This window comes from Haliotis rufescens, unplaced genomic scaffold (assembly GCF_023055435.1).
Source record: "Haliotis rufescens isolate VD_foot unplaced genomic scaffold, xgHalRufe1.0.p SCAF_8, whole genome shotgun sequence".
Taxonomy (NCBI): Eukaryota; Metazoa; Mollusca; class Gastropoda; order Lepetellida; family Haliotidae; genus Haliotis; species Haliotis rufescens.
The window spans coordinates 17395105-17412219 of NW_025964372.1; the positions used below are offsets into that span (position 1 = coordinate 17395105).

Genomic DNA, 17115 nt, shown 5'->3' on the forward strand with positions numbered 1-17115 from the left:
AGTAATGTTATCAGAGTTTTATGTGATGCACAAATGTGTGTCCAGGTCACAAAAATGTTGAGATTAGACACAGAAAAAGAATACACAGCGTCCCGAGGGAAGCATCAATGGCAGTTATTGGTGTCTGTCATTTAATCCATCAATCATTACAACCAAACTTCGTGTTGAACTTGGATGTGTCGAATTCCATGTTGTCTCAAACACATTTGTGAGTCCCAAGTATCCAAATTAAGCATAAAATTTCCCTGATGTCTCTTACCCTGGATAAGTTGAATTTTTTTCCCTGACCGCACAAGATTTTACACGAGGTTTGCAATAAAGCTTCCTGCATACGACATAAGTTATCCATCTCCACCTTCCTACATACAACATAAGTTTTCTCCAGCTTTCACGTTGTGTTTATTCCAGATGAGTGTCTGGCGTTTCCGTGTCAACACTCCTCCACCTGCATCAACAACATCGCCAACTACACCTGCCTCTGTGCAGCAGGGTACACCGGGAGAGACTGTCAAACTGACATTGACGACTGCGTGACGACTCCTTGTGAAAACAATGCTACCTGTGCTGACCTCGTTAACAACTACACATGTACCTGCACTCCAGGCTGGACAGGTAAGTGAATATTGTTTTACACCACGGTCAGACATATTCCAGCAATATCATGACTGCCTGACTCACTTTTGAAATTTTTGTCAGTGTTCAGGCAACTAGATCTGCATGTTTTTCACAGTGTGCCAAATGGTGACAATTTCAAGCTAACACAATTCGTTACCACAGCTTCTAAAACACCACCTAAACATTATTATTCAGAATGTTTTCAAAGACACCAAACCTATGAAGATCTGGTGTAGAATAGGTCTTGAGGAGCCCATGCTTGTCGTAAAAGGCGACTATGCTTGTCATAAGAAATCAGGTGGTCAGGGTCACTGACTTGGTTGATGCATGTCACCATATTCCAATTGTGGAGATCGATGCTCATGATGTCAATCACTGGATTGTCTGGTCCAGACTCGATTATTTACAGACTGCCATCACATAGCTGGAATATTGCTGAGTGCGGCGTTAAAAAGCAATCAACAAACACAAAAACAACAACAACAAAGACACGAAGACCACAATGCCCTACATGAAGTCCGGTTAAGAGTGCAATATCATGGGATGCGTAAATAATTGAGTCTGCTCTGGTAAACTGGTGGTTGACACAGTGAGCAACAATACACACCCTCACGCTACACAGAACCAGTCATACATCGTGTCCACGTGATCCTCAATGGTTAGGTCTGACGTGCATAGGGTGAGGGGTACAGGGTGACCTTGCCTGACCCAGGACTTTGTAGGTCGCAGTCCGTGGGAACAACCTGGTGTGATCTAAGGTAGAGAGTGTTGAGGGAATGAGTGTGTGAACAAATTTCAAAATTATTTTTCATTTCTTAGAATCAGCATGTTGTGCTTGAGACCTATACCACTGGAAGGTCACAGATTATGAGAAGCTGATGTTGAACGTTGACAGAGTGAGTGTGAGTGTGAGTGTGTGTGTGTGTGTGTGTGTGTGTGTGTGTGTGTGCATGTGTCTTTTGTCTGACTATTTCAGAATTATATCAAGGTTGAATGTAATCAGGTTCTGGGGCAATTAAACCAATGGTTGATGTTGTGAGCATTGCTGTGAAAGGTGATGATCCAGGTGTTACCCATACAGGTACTATCCACACGTCTTCAGCAACCCATGCTTGTCATAAGAGGGGACTTACTGGATCAGGTGGTCAGGTTCACTGACTTGGTTGATGCATGTCGTCGTATCCCAAGTGCATGGATTGATGCTCATGTTATCAATCACTGGATTGTCTGATCCAGACTCGATTATTTACAGACTGCCTCTTACGACAAGCATAGTCGCCTCGTATGACACCATCTTTATGCACTCAGCAAATTTCCCTTTATGACGTACCCGTGCTTGCTGTAAAAGGGGACTATGCTTGTCATAAGAGGGGACTTACTGGATCAGGTGGTCAGGTTCACTGACTTGGTTGATGCATGTCGTCGTATCCCAAGTGCGTGGATCGATGCTCATGATGTCAATCACTTGATTGTCTAGTCCAGACTCGATTATTTACACACCGCCATCATATAGGTGGAATACTGCTGAGTGCGATGCTGAACAACAGAGAAACAAACAAACAAAACTGTCCATGCTCAGCAGCCATTGTCACATTGGATCTCAAGTATGACTTTCTTCTTCAGGAAATATTGTAACGATTCACCAAGGCTTCTTGATATTCTATCATGAGGTAATGTATTTTTATGAGTGCAGTTCAAATAATCGAAGTATGAGTGGAAATATCAAAATTATTTTGATCTCCAGTTGCAATGTTGCATCTAATAACATCATGTTGTGCATGTAGTTGTTCGTTGTTCAGACCTAGGTTTAGTGCAAAGTGTGCAAGGTTTCCACTTGTTTACTTACAAAGAACTCTTTCAAAGCCTCTCACAGAGGTTTATGAAAGTAAAGTGTATTGATGTACACATCTTGCAGTGCTGGAATATATGCAGCCACATGTCAGTCAGTAGGCCTTACCAATAGCTCTACACTGAAAACACACTAGTTTTTCTCCTAATTGTAAAATGCTACATGTGTTTATAACAGTAAATATACAAGTTCTCAGGCCAACTTTAGTTTACTGACTCCAATTTACTTGTATGTTTTATTTCAGTGGCATTTAGAAGTTGGTGTGATGAAGTAAGACGAGTTCTATGGATGAACAACTTCTTTATTACAATTAGTGCGGCGTTTCGGTGTAGATCCTAACACCTTTATCACTTGCTTGATAAAGGTGTTAGGATCTACACCGAAACTTTGCACTAATTGTAATAAAGAAGTGGTTCATCCAAAGAACTTGTCTTACTTGTATGTTTCAGTTATGCCATTTGTCATGGAATATGTCTCCTTACCGTGACAGTTGTCAGTATTCCGTATCATGTGATGTATCATATGTGGTGCGATGATGTTAGGGATGATGGTGTTAGAGATGATGATGATGATGACAGTGACAGTGGCAACTACATTGATTGGGATGATGTTGGGGTTGATGATGTCGACAATGATGATGATGATGATGATGATGATGACGATGATGATGACAACATTGATGGAAATGATGATGTTGAGGATCTTGTTGCGACAAAGTATTGTTAAATCACTTTCACCCAAGTGTCAGACACCCATCAAATATCTGAGTAACATTGTGTCGGTAGCCAGACAAAGGTGTGGAAATAATCAATACCTAACCAAGTCAATTTTCTATGATAGAATCCTTGTGTGAGTTAACAATCTGTTGAAAAAATTCTTTTCTTTTCTATCTGATTTCAACATTTTTGCCATATTTGGAAATGGTCGTGTGTCATTGTTTTATGATGGTCTTCATTTTCCATCTTCTTCCATTATCCCGGCTCCAGAACAAATTAACATCAATGATTGAGGCACATGATAATCATTTGTTTTAAATACAAATTTGTCTTATCAATCTAATTTTGAATTATTTTTACAGGAATTTACTCAAATCAGTCAGCTTTTTCAATTAGAAACATTATGCGAAATCAATATTTGGGCTGCAACTTGCATGAAGGATTGCACCCAGCATACAACTTTCCGAGACAATATCAGACAATGGGCCAATCACAGCCAAGGCCCAGGAGAGTTGAATTTTGTCAGGAGATGTTTTATGCCATTTAAAAAATCAATCAGACTTTTGACATTTATGAATTATGAATAACAGAGACAGTCTCTGATGACGATTACTTGCATTGTTTAGGAAAGAAATATCATTGTCTAAATTGTTGATTTGGTTAAAATATTCTCATGAAATCCTGGTCTTAATAATTATTTGGTTTTGTTACAGAAATTCCATGCATGACATAGCAGTATTTTACAATTGTATTCAAAAAGTAATCTCAAATCATTTTTAGAAATTAAGTACTTAAATTTAAATGACAATTTTCACCAAATCAGTCGTGACACATGAACCAGCTTCCTCTCGTTGTATTCTGATATGCCTCGTGATTTCTGCTATGTTGACGAAGACATGCATTTATTCCAATTGTCTTTGTTTCTGACAATATTGTAAAATTATCGCTAGTGTAAAGATCATTTAGGTGTGTAGCAGTGTTCAACATTCGTTTGTTCCATTGGAACAATCGTCCAATATAATGGTCTGTTTAATATTGTGTTTTCTGCTTTGGAAATTTACATGTCAAAGTGACCATTTTTGTCATAATTTCAATTTTGGATTGATTTAAAGAGATAGGAAGCTGTTTACATCAGCATGGTGATAATAATGCCTTGATTATAGATTTTATCAAGTATTGTGTGAGTTAATTTTGTGGGTATCAAATCAACTTTGAATTATCTTAAATAGGCCTAACCGAAAAGCGTTTTTCATCAACTTCGCTTTTTCATTTACATATGTGCTACATATTATGTGGTTGGATGCTGTGTTCAGCTTCTCTCAGTATGGGCCTGTGATCACTTTATGGATGAAAACCATGACTCCCTGGCCAGCTTATATGAGTTGGTCGCATTGCCCCAAACATATATTTTCAATGGTGTCCTATAAATGTCGTCTGTCAAGCTTCCCATGGTGTGACCCTGCAGTTGTACATATTCATGAGCCCAGTAATCATTCTCTGCTTACTGGACAAATCTAATTAGTCTCTCTTCTTCCTCAATTACGGCAAATTAAGTCATTGGTTTGTGATTGATCAAGTCGGTGACTTTCTGAAGAAACAGATCTGTGTGTTCCCTGTCTGACAGATGTTCCTTGTTTAGACAGAGCAGAAAGGGAGAGTGTGGGTGTTGTTTTAAATAGCAATATCAAAGCTGTATTACAACAGGGGAAGTCAAAAACGTGGCAATGGTAGAAATAAACTGAGGATCTATCAACATTTTTAATTCACCTATGGAGCTGAGTGGTACATGCAGAGTTCCCTCCCCTGGTAGCAAAGAATTTCACTGGCTCAACTATGTTGTGGTGTGGCGCCTTTAAGAGTAGAAACAGGAAGATATGAAAACTTGGCTTTGGAAGAAAGGGTGTGTTTTAATTGTAAAGAGTGTGTGGAGCATGAATGTCATTTCTTGTTACACTGCCCCCTTCATAATGAAATTATAGCGCCATTATCAAGAAGATGAACTCAAGTCTGTGATATTTTCAATGATTATTAAGATGTTGAAAAAGGCGGTGCGTCGGTCATCTGTCTGGTACCACTTTGGTGTGGTGAGTAAAGGCTTTGACAAGTTAAGTGTTCATGTTGAGGATGTCCTTCGCCCCATCGTCCCCTTTCATCAATGGCTCCGACTCAAAGTCTGTCTAACACTCATATGTATGTAGATGATGGCCAATGGGTGAAAATGTCATGATGGTAAAAATATTGATGGGGAAAGGTAGGGGACATCTTGACATTCCTGCTTAACTTTCCTAGCCATAATCCTGTGATAACAGTTAAAGATTTAGGGGTTCCTTGATTCAAAGAGAGTAGAAGACCTTTAGCCACAGGTCCCCCTTCGTTGGGCCCTTAATGTCAAATACTGATTTGACCACAAGGTTACACAACTGTGTCCTTAACTTTTTGAGTTATTGGGTTTGAGATGCCCAGGTGTCTGAGGTGAGGTGAGGTGAAATGGGTTTTAACGTTGCGTCCAAGATTGTGTGTTTGTGTGGCTGCTTGTACTAGTCCGGACTGATGCCGATTTATAGTGTTAGCTCACTGAGATACCATGACGCAGTTTAACATGAATACCCCACTCAGACAAAGTATACTGACTCCGAGCCAACCAGTCCTTGTTTTAGCCCCTTAATGCAGAGCGCCAGACAGGGTAACAACAAGTCCCATCTTTTAACGTCTGACGCGGCCGGGGATCAAACACCGGACCTTCCCCTCTCCGGGCGGACGCTCCCCTCTCCGGGCGGACGGTCCCCAGGTGTCTGAAAAATAATGTACATTATAAACATACAGGCACCCAGTACTGAATAATTCCTCAAATCTGCCATGCTTCGTATTTATTACCTGAGAGGGAGTGTATACAGTGTATGACACTCACACCAAAACAGGGCAGACAAGTAATGGGAACAGCTTCATCAGCAATATTTGAGTGATGGTGGTGATGATGATGATGATAATGGTGATGATGATGATGGTGAAGATGATGATGATGATGTAATAGTGGTGATGGTGATGATGATGATGATGGTGACAGTGATGTTGATGGTGATGATGATAGTGATGATAATGGTGATGATTTGTACCCAAGGAGGGTGAACAGTCAGTGTTTGTATTGTATTTTATGTTGACACAGTTGATCCAGATGCTGCATTGATTCCCACGATGTTTAACGCCTCTCCCAGTATTTCACCTCTGAGATCTATCCTCATAATTGAGGGTTTAACACCGCTGTGTGTGTACACACAGCTGTGTCTGAGCTGTTAGTGGATGGAGGTAATCCAGGATGTCTTTCAATAGCTACATATTGATTGGTTAAGCCATTGATGCCTGAGGGGTTTATCGCTTTATCTGATTGGCTGACCTGGAGTGTGACCTTTAGGGTCATGTGTTCTGACAACAGTATAAATCAGAATAAAATGAAGGGATTAGTGTTGCTGGATGGCTGGTTTGAACGTTGACGAATGTCTTATAGTTTTAGTGCATTGATGTGAATAGAGATGTATGTTTCATGTTGGGTGTGAGTTTGTTTGTTTGTTTGTTCGTTTGTTGTTTAATGCCACACTCCAGCTATATGACGACAGTCTGTAGATAATTGAGTCAGGACCAGACAATCCAGTGATTGACATCATGAGTATCAATCTATGTAATTGGCATAGGATGATATGCTTCAGCCAAGTCAGCGAACCTGACAACTGGATTGTGTTAGTAGTCTCTTACGACGAGCATAGTTGCCTTTCACGGCAAGCATGGGTTGCTGAAAAACTATTCTAACCTTGTTGAGTGTGAGATATCTATACTACTCAAAACTGGATAAAGAACACCCAAGTTAAAGAACACCCACAACTGGAAGGCAATGCACAGTTGCGATGACCACCAGCCATGACAGATTAACTATAGTCGTTTGAAGGAATCAAGTGTTATTTAACTTCTTTGGAGTAGTACATGTATGTATGACCTTGATAGTGTACAAATATACAGTAATCTTTAGCTGAAATTGGTATATTGTTTTATTATGTTTAATATGAAGAGATTTGAGGAGTAATATCTCATATGAAGATACACAATCAGCCAGTTCACCCGTAAATGACTGATTCCTGTGTCAATTGTCTGTGGGGGCTTGGGGGGCAAGGGGGGCCCAGTTGTCTAAGTGCGATAACTCGCTATGCACATTTACATCCCTTGGTCCTGTCAGAGATCTCAGATTGTGGGTTCTAAACTTGTAGTGGATTTTTAAGGGGTATCATTTTTACGTGTGCCTATAACTTTAAAAATTTAATTATCAGATTTTGTACTTCTCCACCTACTTCATTACCAATTATCTCACATTATATTATTGTCTCAGAGTGCGTACAGTAGGATAGGTTCGTCAGCACCATGCCTTTCCTCGTGGGTTTTCCTCCCATATTAAGCTGACACGCCGTGATATAAATCGAATATCGTTCAAAGCAGTGTTAACCCATCTCACTCACTCCCTATGAGTGAGTGAGTTGGGTTTGAGTGAGTGAGTGAGTATTGCAGTTATATCGCGGCGTGTCAGCTTAATATGGGAGGAAAGCACCAAGTGATGCAGGTCTCAGACATTTACCACTTCGGTGAAACCCATGAGCACTGGTATGGTGCTGACAAACCTAGAAACATAATCAGGGCAAACTGGGATTCGAACCTGCAATCATAGGTTTCTGGAGCGCCCAAGGGATGCAACTCTGCACAGTGAATCTTAGCCCCTTAGAGGACTGGGCGACCCGTGCCCCCACACTATTAGGTGGCAGAACTTCTGCAGCTGTGCCTCATCACTCTTCTAGCTTTTCTAGCTTTACACATTCTTCTGTGCAAAATCCTGGTTGGTAGGGGGAGGGGATTTTTTTTAATAAATTAGACGTTTCAGATATCTTTGAAAAATAGCTTGAATATTTTACCATGTGTGCATCAAACTGCTCTTGTTGGTCATGTTGTTTCGCACATTTTGTATGTGGACAATACCTAAGATCCTGATGGTAACTCCGTGTATGATGTGTCGGATTTCTTACACCAAGTGAATACTCAAGGCGCTACATTATTACATCTGTCAATGTATCAGTGTGCACTCAAATCTAATTCTCAGCCTCCTGGGATTACAAAACCCAAGCTGACACTAGAAGTTTAACACTCATATAAGTGACCCATAGCAACATGACATCATATGAACACAGACAGCCTCCATGGTCTAGTGGTAGAGCGTCCGCCCGGAGAGCAGAAGGTCTGGGGTTCGATCCCAGGCCACGTCGTACGAAAAGACGGTAAAAGATGGTACTTGTTGTTACCCTGCTTGGCGCTCGGCATTAAGGGGCTAAAACAAGGACTGGTCGGCTCAGAATCAGTATACTGTGTCTGAGTGGGGTATTCATGTTTAACTGCGGCATGGTATCTCAGTGTGCTAGCACAATAAATCGGCATCAGTCCCGACTAGTACAAGCAGCCACACACACACGTGCAATAATCTTGGACGTGATGTTAAACCCCATTTCACCTCACCTCATATGAACACATTGTCTCAAATAATTGAATATCACATCATTCATCGGTCACATTTTTCTACGACTGCCTCCGTGGTCTAGTGGTAGAGCATCCACCCGTAGAGCAGGAGGTCCAGGGTTTGATCCGTGGCGGTGCCATACCAAAATAGATAAAACGATGGTACTTGTTGTTACCCTGTCTGGCACTCGGCATTCAGGGGCTAAAACAAGCACTAGTCGGCTCAGAGTCAGTTTACTGTCTGAGTCGGGTATTCATGTTAAACTGCGGCATGCTATCTCAATGGGCTAACACTATAGATTAGCATCAATCTGGACTAGTGCAAGCAGCCACACACATAACATGCTTGGAGATTTTCTCTAAATAACATGTTTCATTCCCAGCTTCCTGGGGAGTATATGTATAGAATTGAACTGTTGCCTGTAGATGGGCCGACCTTGCCTTCATGAAACATTCAGTGATCGCTCGATCAACCCCTGACATCTCGATGTGAAATCACTGCTGCAAATCAATTTTTAATTAATCATCAACTGGACAGGCACGTGAGCTTAGATCAAATTGAATGCTCTGTTTTATGTTAGTTTTACAGCAGTCATCAAACCCGATCAAAGATGGCCATGGTAGTCACATTCACATTTATTGGGATGCCCTGGACCATCAACAACTGCATCTTTATTAGCCTTGTAAGATGGGAAAGATGGGCTTTGTCCAGTTGAATTTGTCCTAGTTTATTGTATTGATAATAGTAATAATAAATGGATATTGTACTTTATCATATCTCGGCAAGATAAAGCCAACGGATAAGAACAATATCTGTTGGGGTCATTTGTGGATAGAGATGCAAATATCAAAGGTAATTAGGGACTGCTTTCAGTGTTTGCAAACAAACATGGCATCATCCTTGTCATTCGGGGATCGAGTCACAATTTACCATTGGGAATCTGGAGAAGCTCCTGGGAGAATTGCTATCATTATAAAAAGAATAGTCTAATATACTGAAAATCAGAGTCTAACTGTGACGTAGCTAAGGCATTTTACAAGTTTGGATAACTTTGGAGATATAAATTGCAAAAGAATTTAGCTAGGACACAAGCCTCGTGGGATAAGTTTACCATATCTGTGATTGTAGACCTCTGCAGCTTGGAACCTTTTTAAAATAGTTGGATTTGGCCGAAATATGTCCGAATTGTTACCTTGTTTCGTTTTGTTCTCTGTGTGTACATCTGACTGCACTTCGTAACGTTTTGACAGGACAGACAGACTCTGTCAACAAATGTGACGTCTCATGGACTGGGGTTCAAGTAGCTTACCTTTGATAAAGGGCAGTTACTCTAGTGGACAGACCGATGGATTGCCGCGAAAGGCATGTAGAAACAAATTGTGTAGGCCTTTGTTGTTTTGCCAATATTTAGTTACGCCACTGTATACTATAACAGTGGCCACATGTATAAGGAACATGTTTAGTTAGAACTATACTGACTGTTGTCACTGTCCGACTGACACATCACTTACCTTTTGACGTAATATATAGTAATGCGCACATTCCAGGAAAACTTGCAATGTTTAGGTAATGTTTGTGAGAGATGGAAAGAGGTTTTTTGAGCACAGAATTGAAGAATCACACGATATGACAAAGATGTTATCACGCTTGTGTGTTTGGCTATAGTAACAGGATATTTACCATCCCCAAACAGACTCGCGTGATAACCTCTATGCGTTATAGTGAATCCATTAAGGCATGCTGACACCATTGTTACCCTGGTCATTGGATTGTGTGCCCTTGGTTATCTTGCTCAGCTCCCTGGGGAGTATACAACCCATGCTGCTGTGAGGCACGAGAATGTTAACAGTCACATTACCATCTCAGTTTTTACTGTTAAAATCGGTGTTAAACCCAACTCACTCACACACACACACACACACACACACACACACACACACACACACACACACACACACACACACACACACACACACACACACACACACACACACACACAAACTGAACAGTTGTCTTAACCAATAATTGCCTGATTTTGTTATAGTTCCTGATTCCTGCAATTTCATTTTTTCCCGTAGGCTGCCTTCAGCCTAACATTCCAGAATATCGAAGATGTCCTTGATGACAGCAGATGTGTCATAATGAAGATGTAGCACCTTGTTTGAAATAACAATATTCTGAAGACCTCGTTAATCCTGCAACCTGATCTGTTTCATGCCTGTAATCACAACAGAAGCAGGATTTCATATACGTTTAGGATGGTGTTAATATCTTTCTGTCTACTGGAACACTGAACTCATGCCACAGCTATAGCTATTTGGATTTCTTTCATCGTTAGGCCAGTCCATTTCTTTTCAGATTTACGGTTTGATCTTCTGTTTGTCAGCACCATATCCATAAGTGTGGCATTTACAGAGCTGCTTTAATCTTTGATCTCTCATTAATTGGAAATGCCATGATATGTTGGAACTACTCTTCAAAGCAGCATCACTCTCACTCACTCATCAAATTGGCAGTTCCTACATGAATATGCCTTGGCATATAGCTAGAATGTTGGAGACAGTGTTGTTAAACAACAAATAAAAATATATGAGTTGAGTGTACATAGCACTTAATATGTTGGTCCATCTCACTCACTCACTCACTCACTCACTCACTCACTCACTCACTCACTCACTCACTCACACTCACACACACACACACACACACACACACACACACACACACACACACAATCAGAAGACCCGTATAAAATGATAACCTGCATGTGATGTCATGACTGCACCTTTCTCTTTGAAATTATCACACAATCAACCATAACCTCTCTAACCATTAAGCCTGCTTAATTCAAACATGACCAAAACTGGTCTGGCCTCATAAAGACATATTATTGATTATTATTGAGAGAGTCATGCTTAGTCAATGCTCTTGATCAGAAACATTAGATTCTGCAAACTAAGTTCTGAATTGTGTCGAAGGAAACGAGTTGTGATCACTGAAAGAGACTATGTCATCCACCATCTAGGCCCTGAAACAATGACTGACTAAGACATGTGTTTGCTGTTTAATGCAATGTTAATTGTCTTAGCAGGATCAAAGACCGACTGGCCATTTTGCTCATTTTTCATCAAGTTTCCATTGATATGATTAGTTTTTGGCGACATTTTCCCTATGAGCAGACGTCATCTGAGGCAGACAAGCCTAAGATTAGGTAGCATTGTTGTGCATGTTTGCCTTCCATTCTTTGAGATTCCTTTGTTCCGTGTGCAGCAGACTAAATGAGGCGATGTGCTACGGAGACGTGAAAAAGCACACTGCGCGACAGATTTAGGAACAGTTGATTGCACTGAGGACAGACATGAATTATCGACAGTCTCGTAGTAATCCTGGGCTGAATCTGTCCTGAGATCTCTGTGCTTGACACACAGAGTACCAGCAGACGTCACACTTTCTGAACATCCACGTTCTTTAAGACAGCTCAGCCTATGAATCATGAACAGGATATTAACACAGCATTAGTGGCTTGTAAATAAATGTGACAAATGCCTTTTTATCATCATAAAAAATCAGCAGAGTCCATTGTATGATTCTGACCATATCATAAACATGTGTTCATAATTCACCATTAATTAGTTTTAGTACAGGCGTGTGATTTGGATTAAAATATTTGGAAACATACTAATTTATTATGTACAATTAAACACTGTTGTGTCTTACTTTGATGTGTCGAACTTATGGTTGTCTCTGCGTACTCCTTCTTTATTTATCATTTTCGCGGATAACTTGAAGTATTTAGGCTTAAAAAACTAAAAGAACTGGTTCTCAGGAAATGTTTTTTGAAAATATATTGCGGGCGGGCGGTGTCTTTTTTGGGGGGTTGTTCAAACAAGTATGTAACCAATAAACTGTTGTGTAATCAATAAGCAATTGTGTACCATCAACCTGGGAAAGGGCCTCCCTACATAAATGTAATCCTTGGTCAGTGAAATACTGGAATACAGTATTTGACCACCGTTGGACTTGGAATATTTGAGGATTTTATCTTATTTTTAAAAAAAATGTAAATAAAAACAAAACGTGCGGCCAACTTTATGATGATGCGGGCAGTGCCTGAGAACCAAGACTTTTTTTTTTTTAGCCTTACGTAGGTCCTTTTAACTTTGACACAGCAGTGTTTGACTGTATTACTCTGAAAACATTTCCGTAGGCAGGACTATTTTCCTCGAAAGGTTTACAGATTCCACTGACTCTGAAAAATGAATATTGGAGAAACTAAGAACTAAGAAGCACTATTTTTGTTTAAAAAACGTATGAATTCACAGCAAATAAGACTGATGAGATTACACAATAACATATAACATATAAATCTGAAATGTCTTTTTATTACATTTTTTTCAAAGCTACTAAACCAAGAAATGAACACGATCTTGCCTGAGGAGTAGTATAGGAGACTGCAGATACCCACTTGTCTTTTTGTTTAAAGAAAAATATTGCTTTGATGAAAGAATACAGAAAGACTTGTAGACAGAGATCTCTTTCTTTTTGTTTCATTTTTTTGGGTTGAGTTGTGATTGCTTCTAACCAGGTGACAAGATCTTGGTTAGTGTTGAGAAACAACAAACAATCATGAACAAATTAAGAAGAACTTCTATATGATGAAATACAAGTACCATAATTATAGCAATAGAACATCATAAGTAATGAATGCTTTGATCAATTTTGTTTGTTCGGTGTTAAATGCCGCACTCTTCAATTTTCAGCTACATGACAGCAGTCAGGACCAGACAAACCAGTGGTTGATATTATTAGGACACGCAAACAAGTCCAAAAACCTGATCATCCGATCTTTACAGTCACATAGCAGAACAAGCATAGGTTGCTGGGGACCAATTCTAACCTGGAATCCCCACAGTGTCCTTCATAAAGGAAATATCTCGTGTTATCTTGAGATAATAGCCTTTCAAATAGGGGGAAAATGTGTTATGTCTAAACTTGAAACAGGGATTGATGAAGGTGGCAACGTCTGTAAAGTGACATGCAGCCAGTTTGTCCAAAATTGTTTGAAGTTGAAAATTGTCATTAGCGTCAGATTGACAAGGGAAATGTGTACTTGACTTGAATGGCTTGTGTTCTCTGCTCCGGTGGACATGGTAGAAGGTTGTTTTCGATGTGATGGTTTCCACTTTGAGAGCATTGTGGAGATTTTCATGATGACAAATGAACTGACAATGAACCTTTTTACTGTGAAAGGAATCCGATAAGACTATTAGTCTTTAGATGACTGACTTGATGGCATATGAAGGATGCAGTTATTCCATTGTGGAGACGAAGATGGTATCAGTTTGGTAGGATTTGTGTCGGAATTGATAATATTTTCTCAATTATAAAATCATTGGCATCAATTGTTTGAAGATCAGATGTTCAGATTTAATCTGAATCTCTTTTCCATCTGTCAAAGTTGTGAATTCTGAAAGAGTCATGTATAGAAGGAAAAACTCATTAACATTCCACATGCTTTACCCATTTTGTGAACACCCGGTGTCATCGCTGATTGTCAGTGATCCATTCACATAATTTTCACCTCTATTTTCCCTTTAAGCCTATCAGAATCTCTTTTCCATCTGTCAAAGTTGTGAATTCTGAAAGAGTCATGTATAGAAGGAAAAACTCATTAACATTCCACATGCTTTACCCATTTTGTGAACACCCGGTGTCATCGCTGATTGTCAGTGATCCATTCACATAATTTTCACCTCTATTTTCCCTTTAAGCCTATCAGAATCTCTTTTCCATCTGTCAAAGTTGTGAATTCTGAAAGAGTCATGTATAGAGGGAAATAAACTCATTAACATTCCACATGCTTTACCCATTTTGTGAACACCCGGTGTCATCGCTGATTGTCAGTGATCCATTCACATAATTTTCACCTCTATTTTCCCTTTAAGCCTATCAGAATCTCTTTTCCATCTGTCAAAGTTGTGAATTCTGAAAGAGTCATGTATAGAGGGAAATAAACTGATTAACATTCCACATGTTTACCCATTTTGTGAACACCCGGTGTCATCGGTGATTGTCAGTGATCCATTCACATAATTTTCCTCACTATTTCTCCTTTTACGACTATCAGAATTTGTTTCATCGGATAATCAAGACTGATGATTCTCTGGCATTTATTTTTATATTGATATGTTAAAAAGACACAAAGTTTAAATGTTGTTTGAAAATGCTTCTCATGTTCACAATGAAAGTAGTTGAAATAGCTAATAAATGTTTTTATCTTATGTACATGTAGTTATGCTTAAATGTTTGACAACGTTACCTGTCAAAATAGTTGATAATGGTTTAAATTGTAAACAAATATTTTGTGGTTGTTTGAGCATGTATATTAATGACTAAAGCAATGAGAAAATATTGTCCTACTTCAAATTGTTTTCATGATTAGTATATGATTAGATAAAAGGAATGACTCTTTTGTCAATATTGCATGAATAGTATAAGAAACAATACTATTCGTCACAAAATAATTAAATATAATGAAATGATTTGCCTCATTTAAGTTGTACTTACCATTTGTATAATATCACAAATACAAGGAATGACTCTTGTATCAATGTTAAATAATGTAAGCAACAATTTCTATTCATCACAAAACAGGTACCCGGTACCTTATTCGACGTAATAAGCGCACAGGGTGCTCTAAAATTAGAAATAGGGGGCTCTTATTAATATATAATTTTGATGAGAAAAAAACCAGTTGAAAGATCGTAAATTTTGTGGTTTATGCTGACAGCCTGAAATAATACAAAAGAAAAGTCTGTGCATAGTATACACGACAGATATATTTTCCAGAATTTGATTGCCCATAATTAAGGGTGCATATAACACACGAGTGCGTATTATACACGAATAAATAAGTCTTGTGTACATTGATAAATCGGAAGGGGTGCTAATTGGTATTGTACACTAGCCAATATATTAGCAAATATCGCTTATTAGAGCAGGGCACTTATTACGACGAATACAGTACATATAATAAGAAAAGATTATCCAAGTTGAATTCATAATTGGTATAATATCACTAGATAACAGAAATGTCTTGTTTTATTTATTTGTGTAACATTACACAAATAACAAAAAAAATTATAATCATCACAGAGTATTTAAATGTACAACTCAAAAGATTATTTCATAGCACTATATAGTTACTCTGTCCTGCCATGACAGATTGACTGTAGAAACATGAATGAAATGGCTGCTCTTTAACTTCTTGTGAGTAGTATATAATAAGAAAAGCTTAACTTCTTTTAAGTTGCATGTGTCATTTGTATAATATCACAAATACAAGGAATGATTCTTTCTCAATGTTAAATAAATATAAGGATTAAGGGTACTACTGTCACTAAAACAGAGAGACATTGGGACCTGGCTTTGACAAGTACAAGGAATTACTCCTTATCTCAATGTTAAACAAATATAAAGATTACTACTGTTATTAAAACAGGGAGACATTAGGATCTGGCTATGACAAGAGAAGGATGTATTCTGACAGAAATCAACTTGGTAGAGCGTGGTTGTAAACAGAAACAGATGAGTCTTTGTGAAGGGGGAGGCTCAAGCTGATCCATTCATAGTAAGATTTGTCCTCCCAGGCAGCTGTTGGGCTATTGACAGCTGAGCACAGAGGCAACGCGAGGCGCGATATTGCGTGTGTCACTCGGCCAAATGAGCGACTAAGCGTAGTGCAGAGAACAGAGGGATATGCATGAGAAAGGAATAGTGGACATGTTGTGTGGTCATTTAGACGATCATGTCAGGCCTCTTTGTTGGGCAGAAGAAACCGATTGACCATGTGTCCACTGGACCATGATACAACATTGTGGTGCTGTGATTGAGAAGTGAAGCGGGTGTGAGGCTCGTTATGAAAGGATCGTACTGATAACCTTTCGGAACTCGGTGTTCAGTTGACTGTAACATTGTAAACAAGGAACTAACTTGACCACAGTGACTTCGGGACTGCAGTGGTCTGCACGTTCAGTGTCGGATCATAATTTGTGTGTGTGAGTTTACCAAAATTGGAAATATTCCAAGATACTGTGAACAGATTGAGACAAGGCAGCTGTCACAGTGAGGGATCCCTAGGGCTCCATCGTGACTGTTTTATGGCTGCTTGAGACCCCTAAGGAGTAGTTTCACTGGACTATTCAGACAGCTCACTTCATTGAGAATCGGAACCATGACTGTAGGGAATCTTTACTATCTGATCAGGTTTGATAAAAATATTTTCCAAGACATTTAGTTTTGATAACATTTCAGTGGAGATTCTGAAACAACAACTGTTAAATTTTAAAGATTTACAAGCATTGAACATTGTCATTGGAATAGGGTGTCTATAG

The 17115-nt window shown here is 39.2% G+C and overlaps 1 protein-coding gene across 1 annotated transcript in view; it reads left to right on the plus strand.

Moving 5' to 3' along the window:
• The window catches only part of LOC124144836 (protein eyes shut homolog), a 117270-nt gene that overhangs the window by 19095 nt on the left and 81060 nt on the right, over positions 1-17115 (plus strand). The window contains exon 13 of the mRNA XM_046514439.2: positions 409-612. Within this exon, the coding sequence (XP_046370395.2) occupies positions 409-612 (204 nt within the window). The remainder of the gene's footprint in view (positions 1-408; positions 613-17115) is intronic.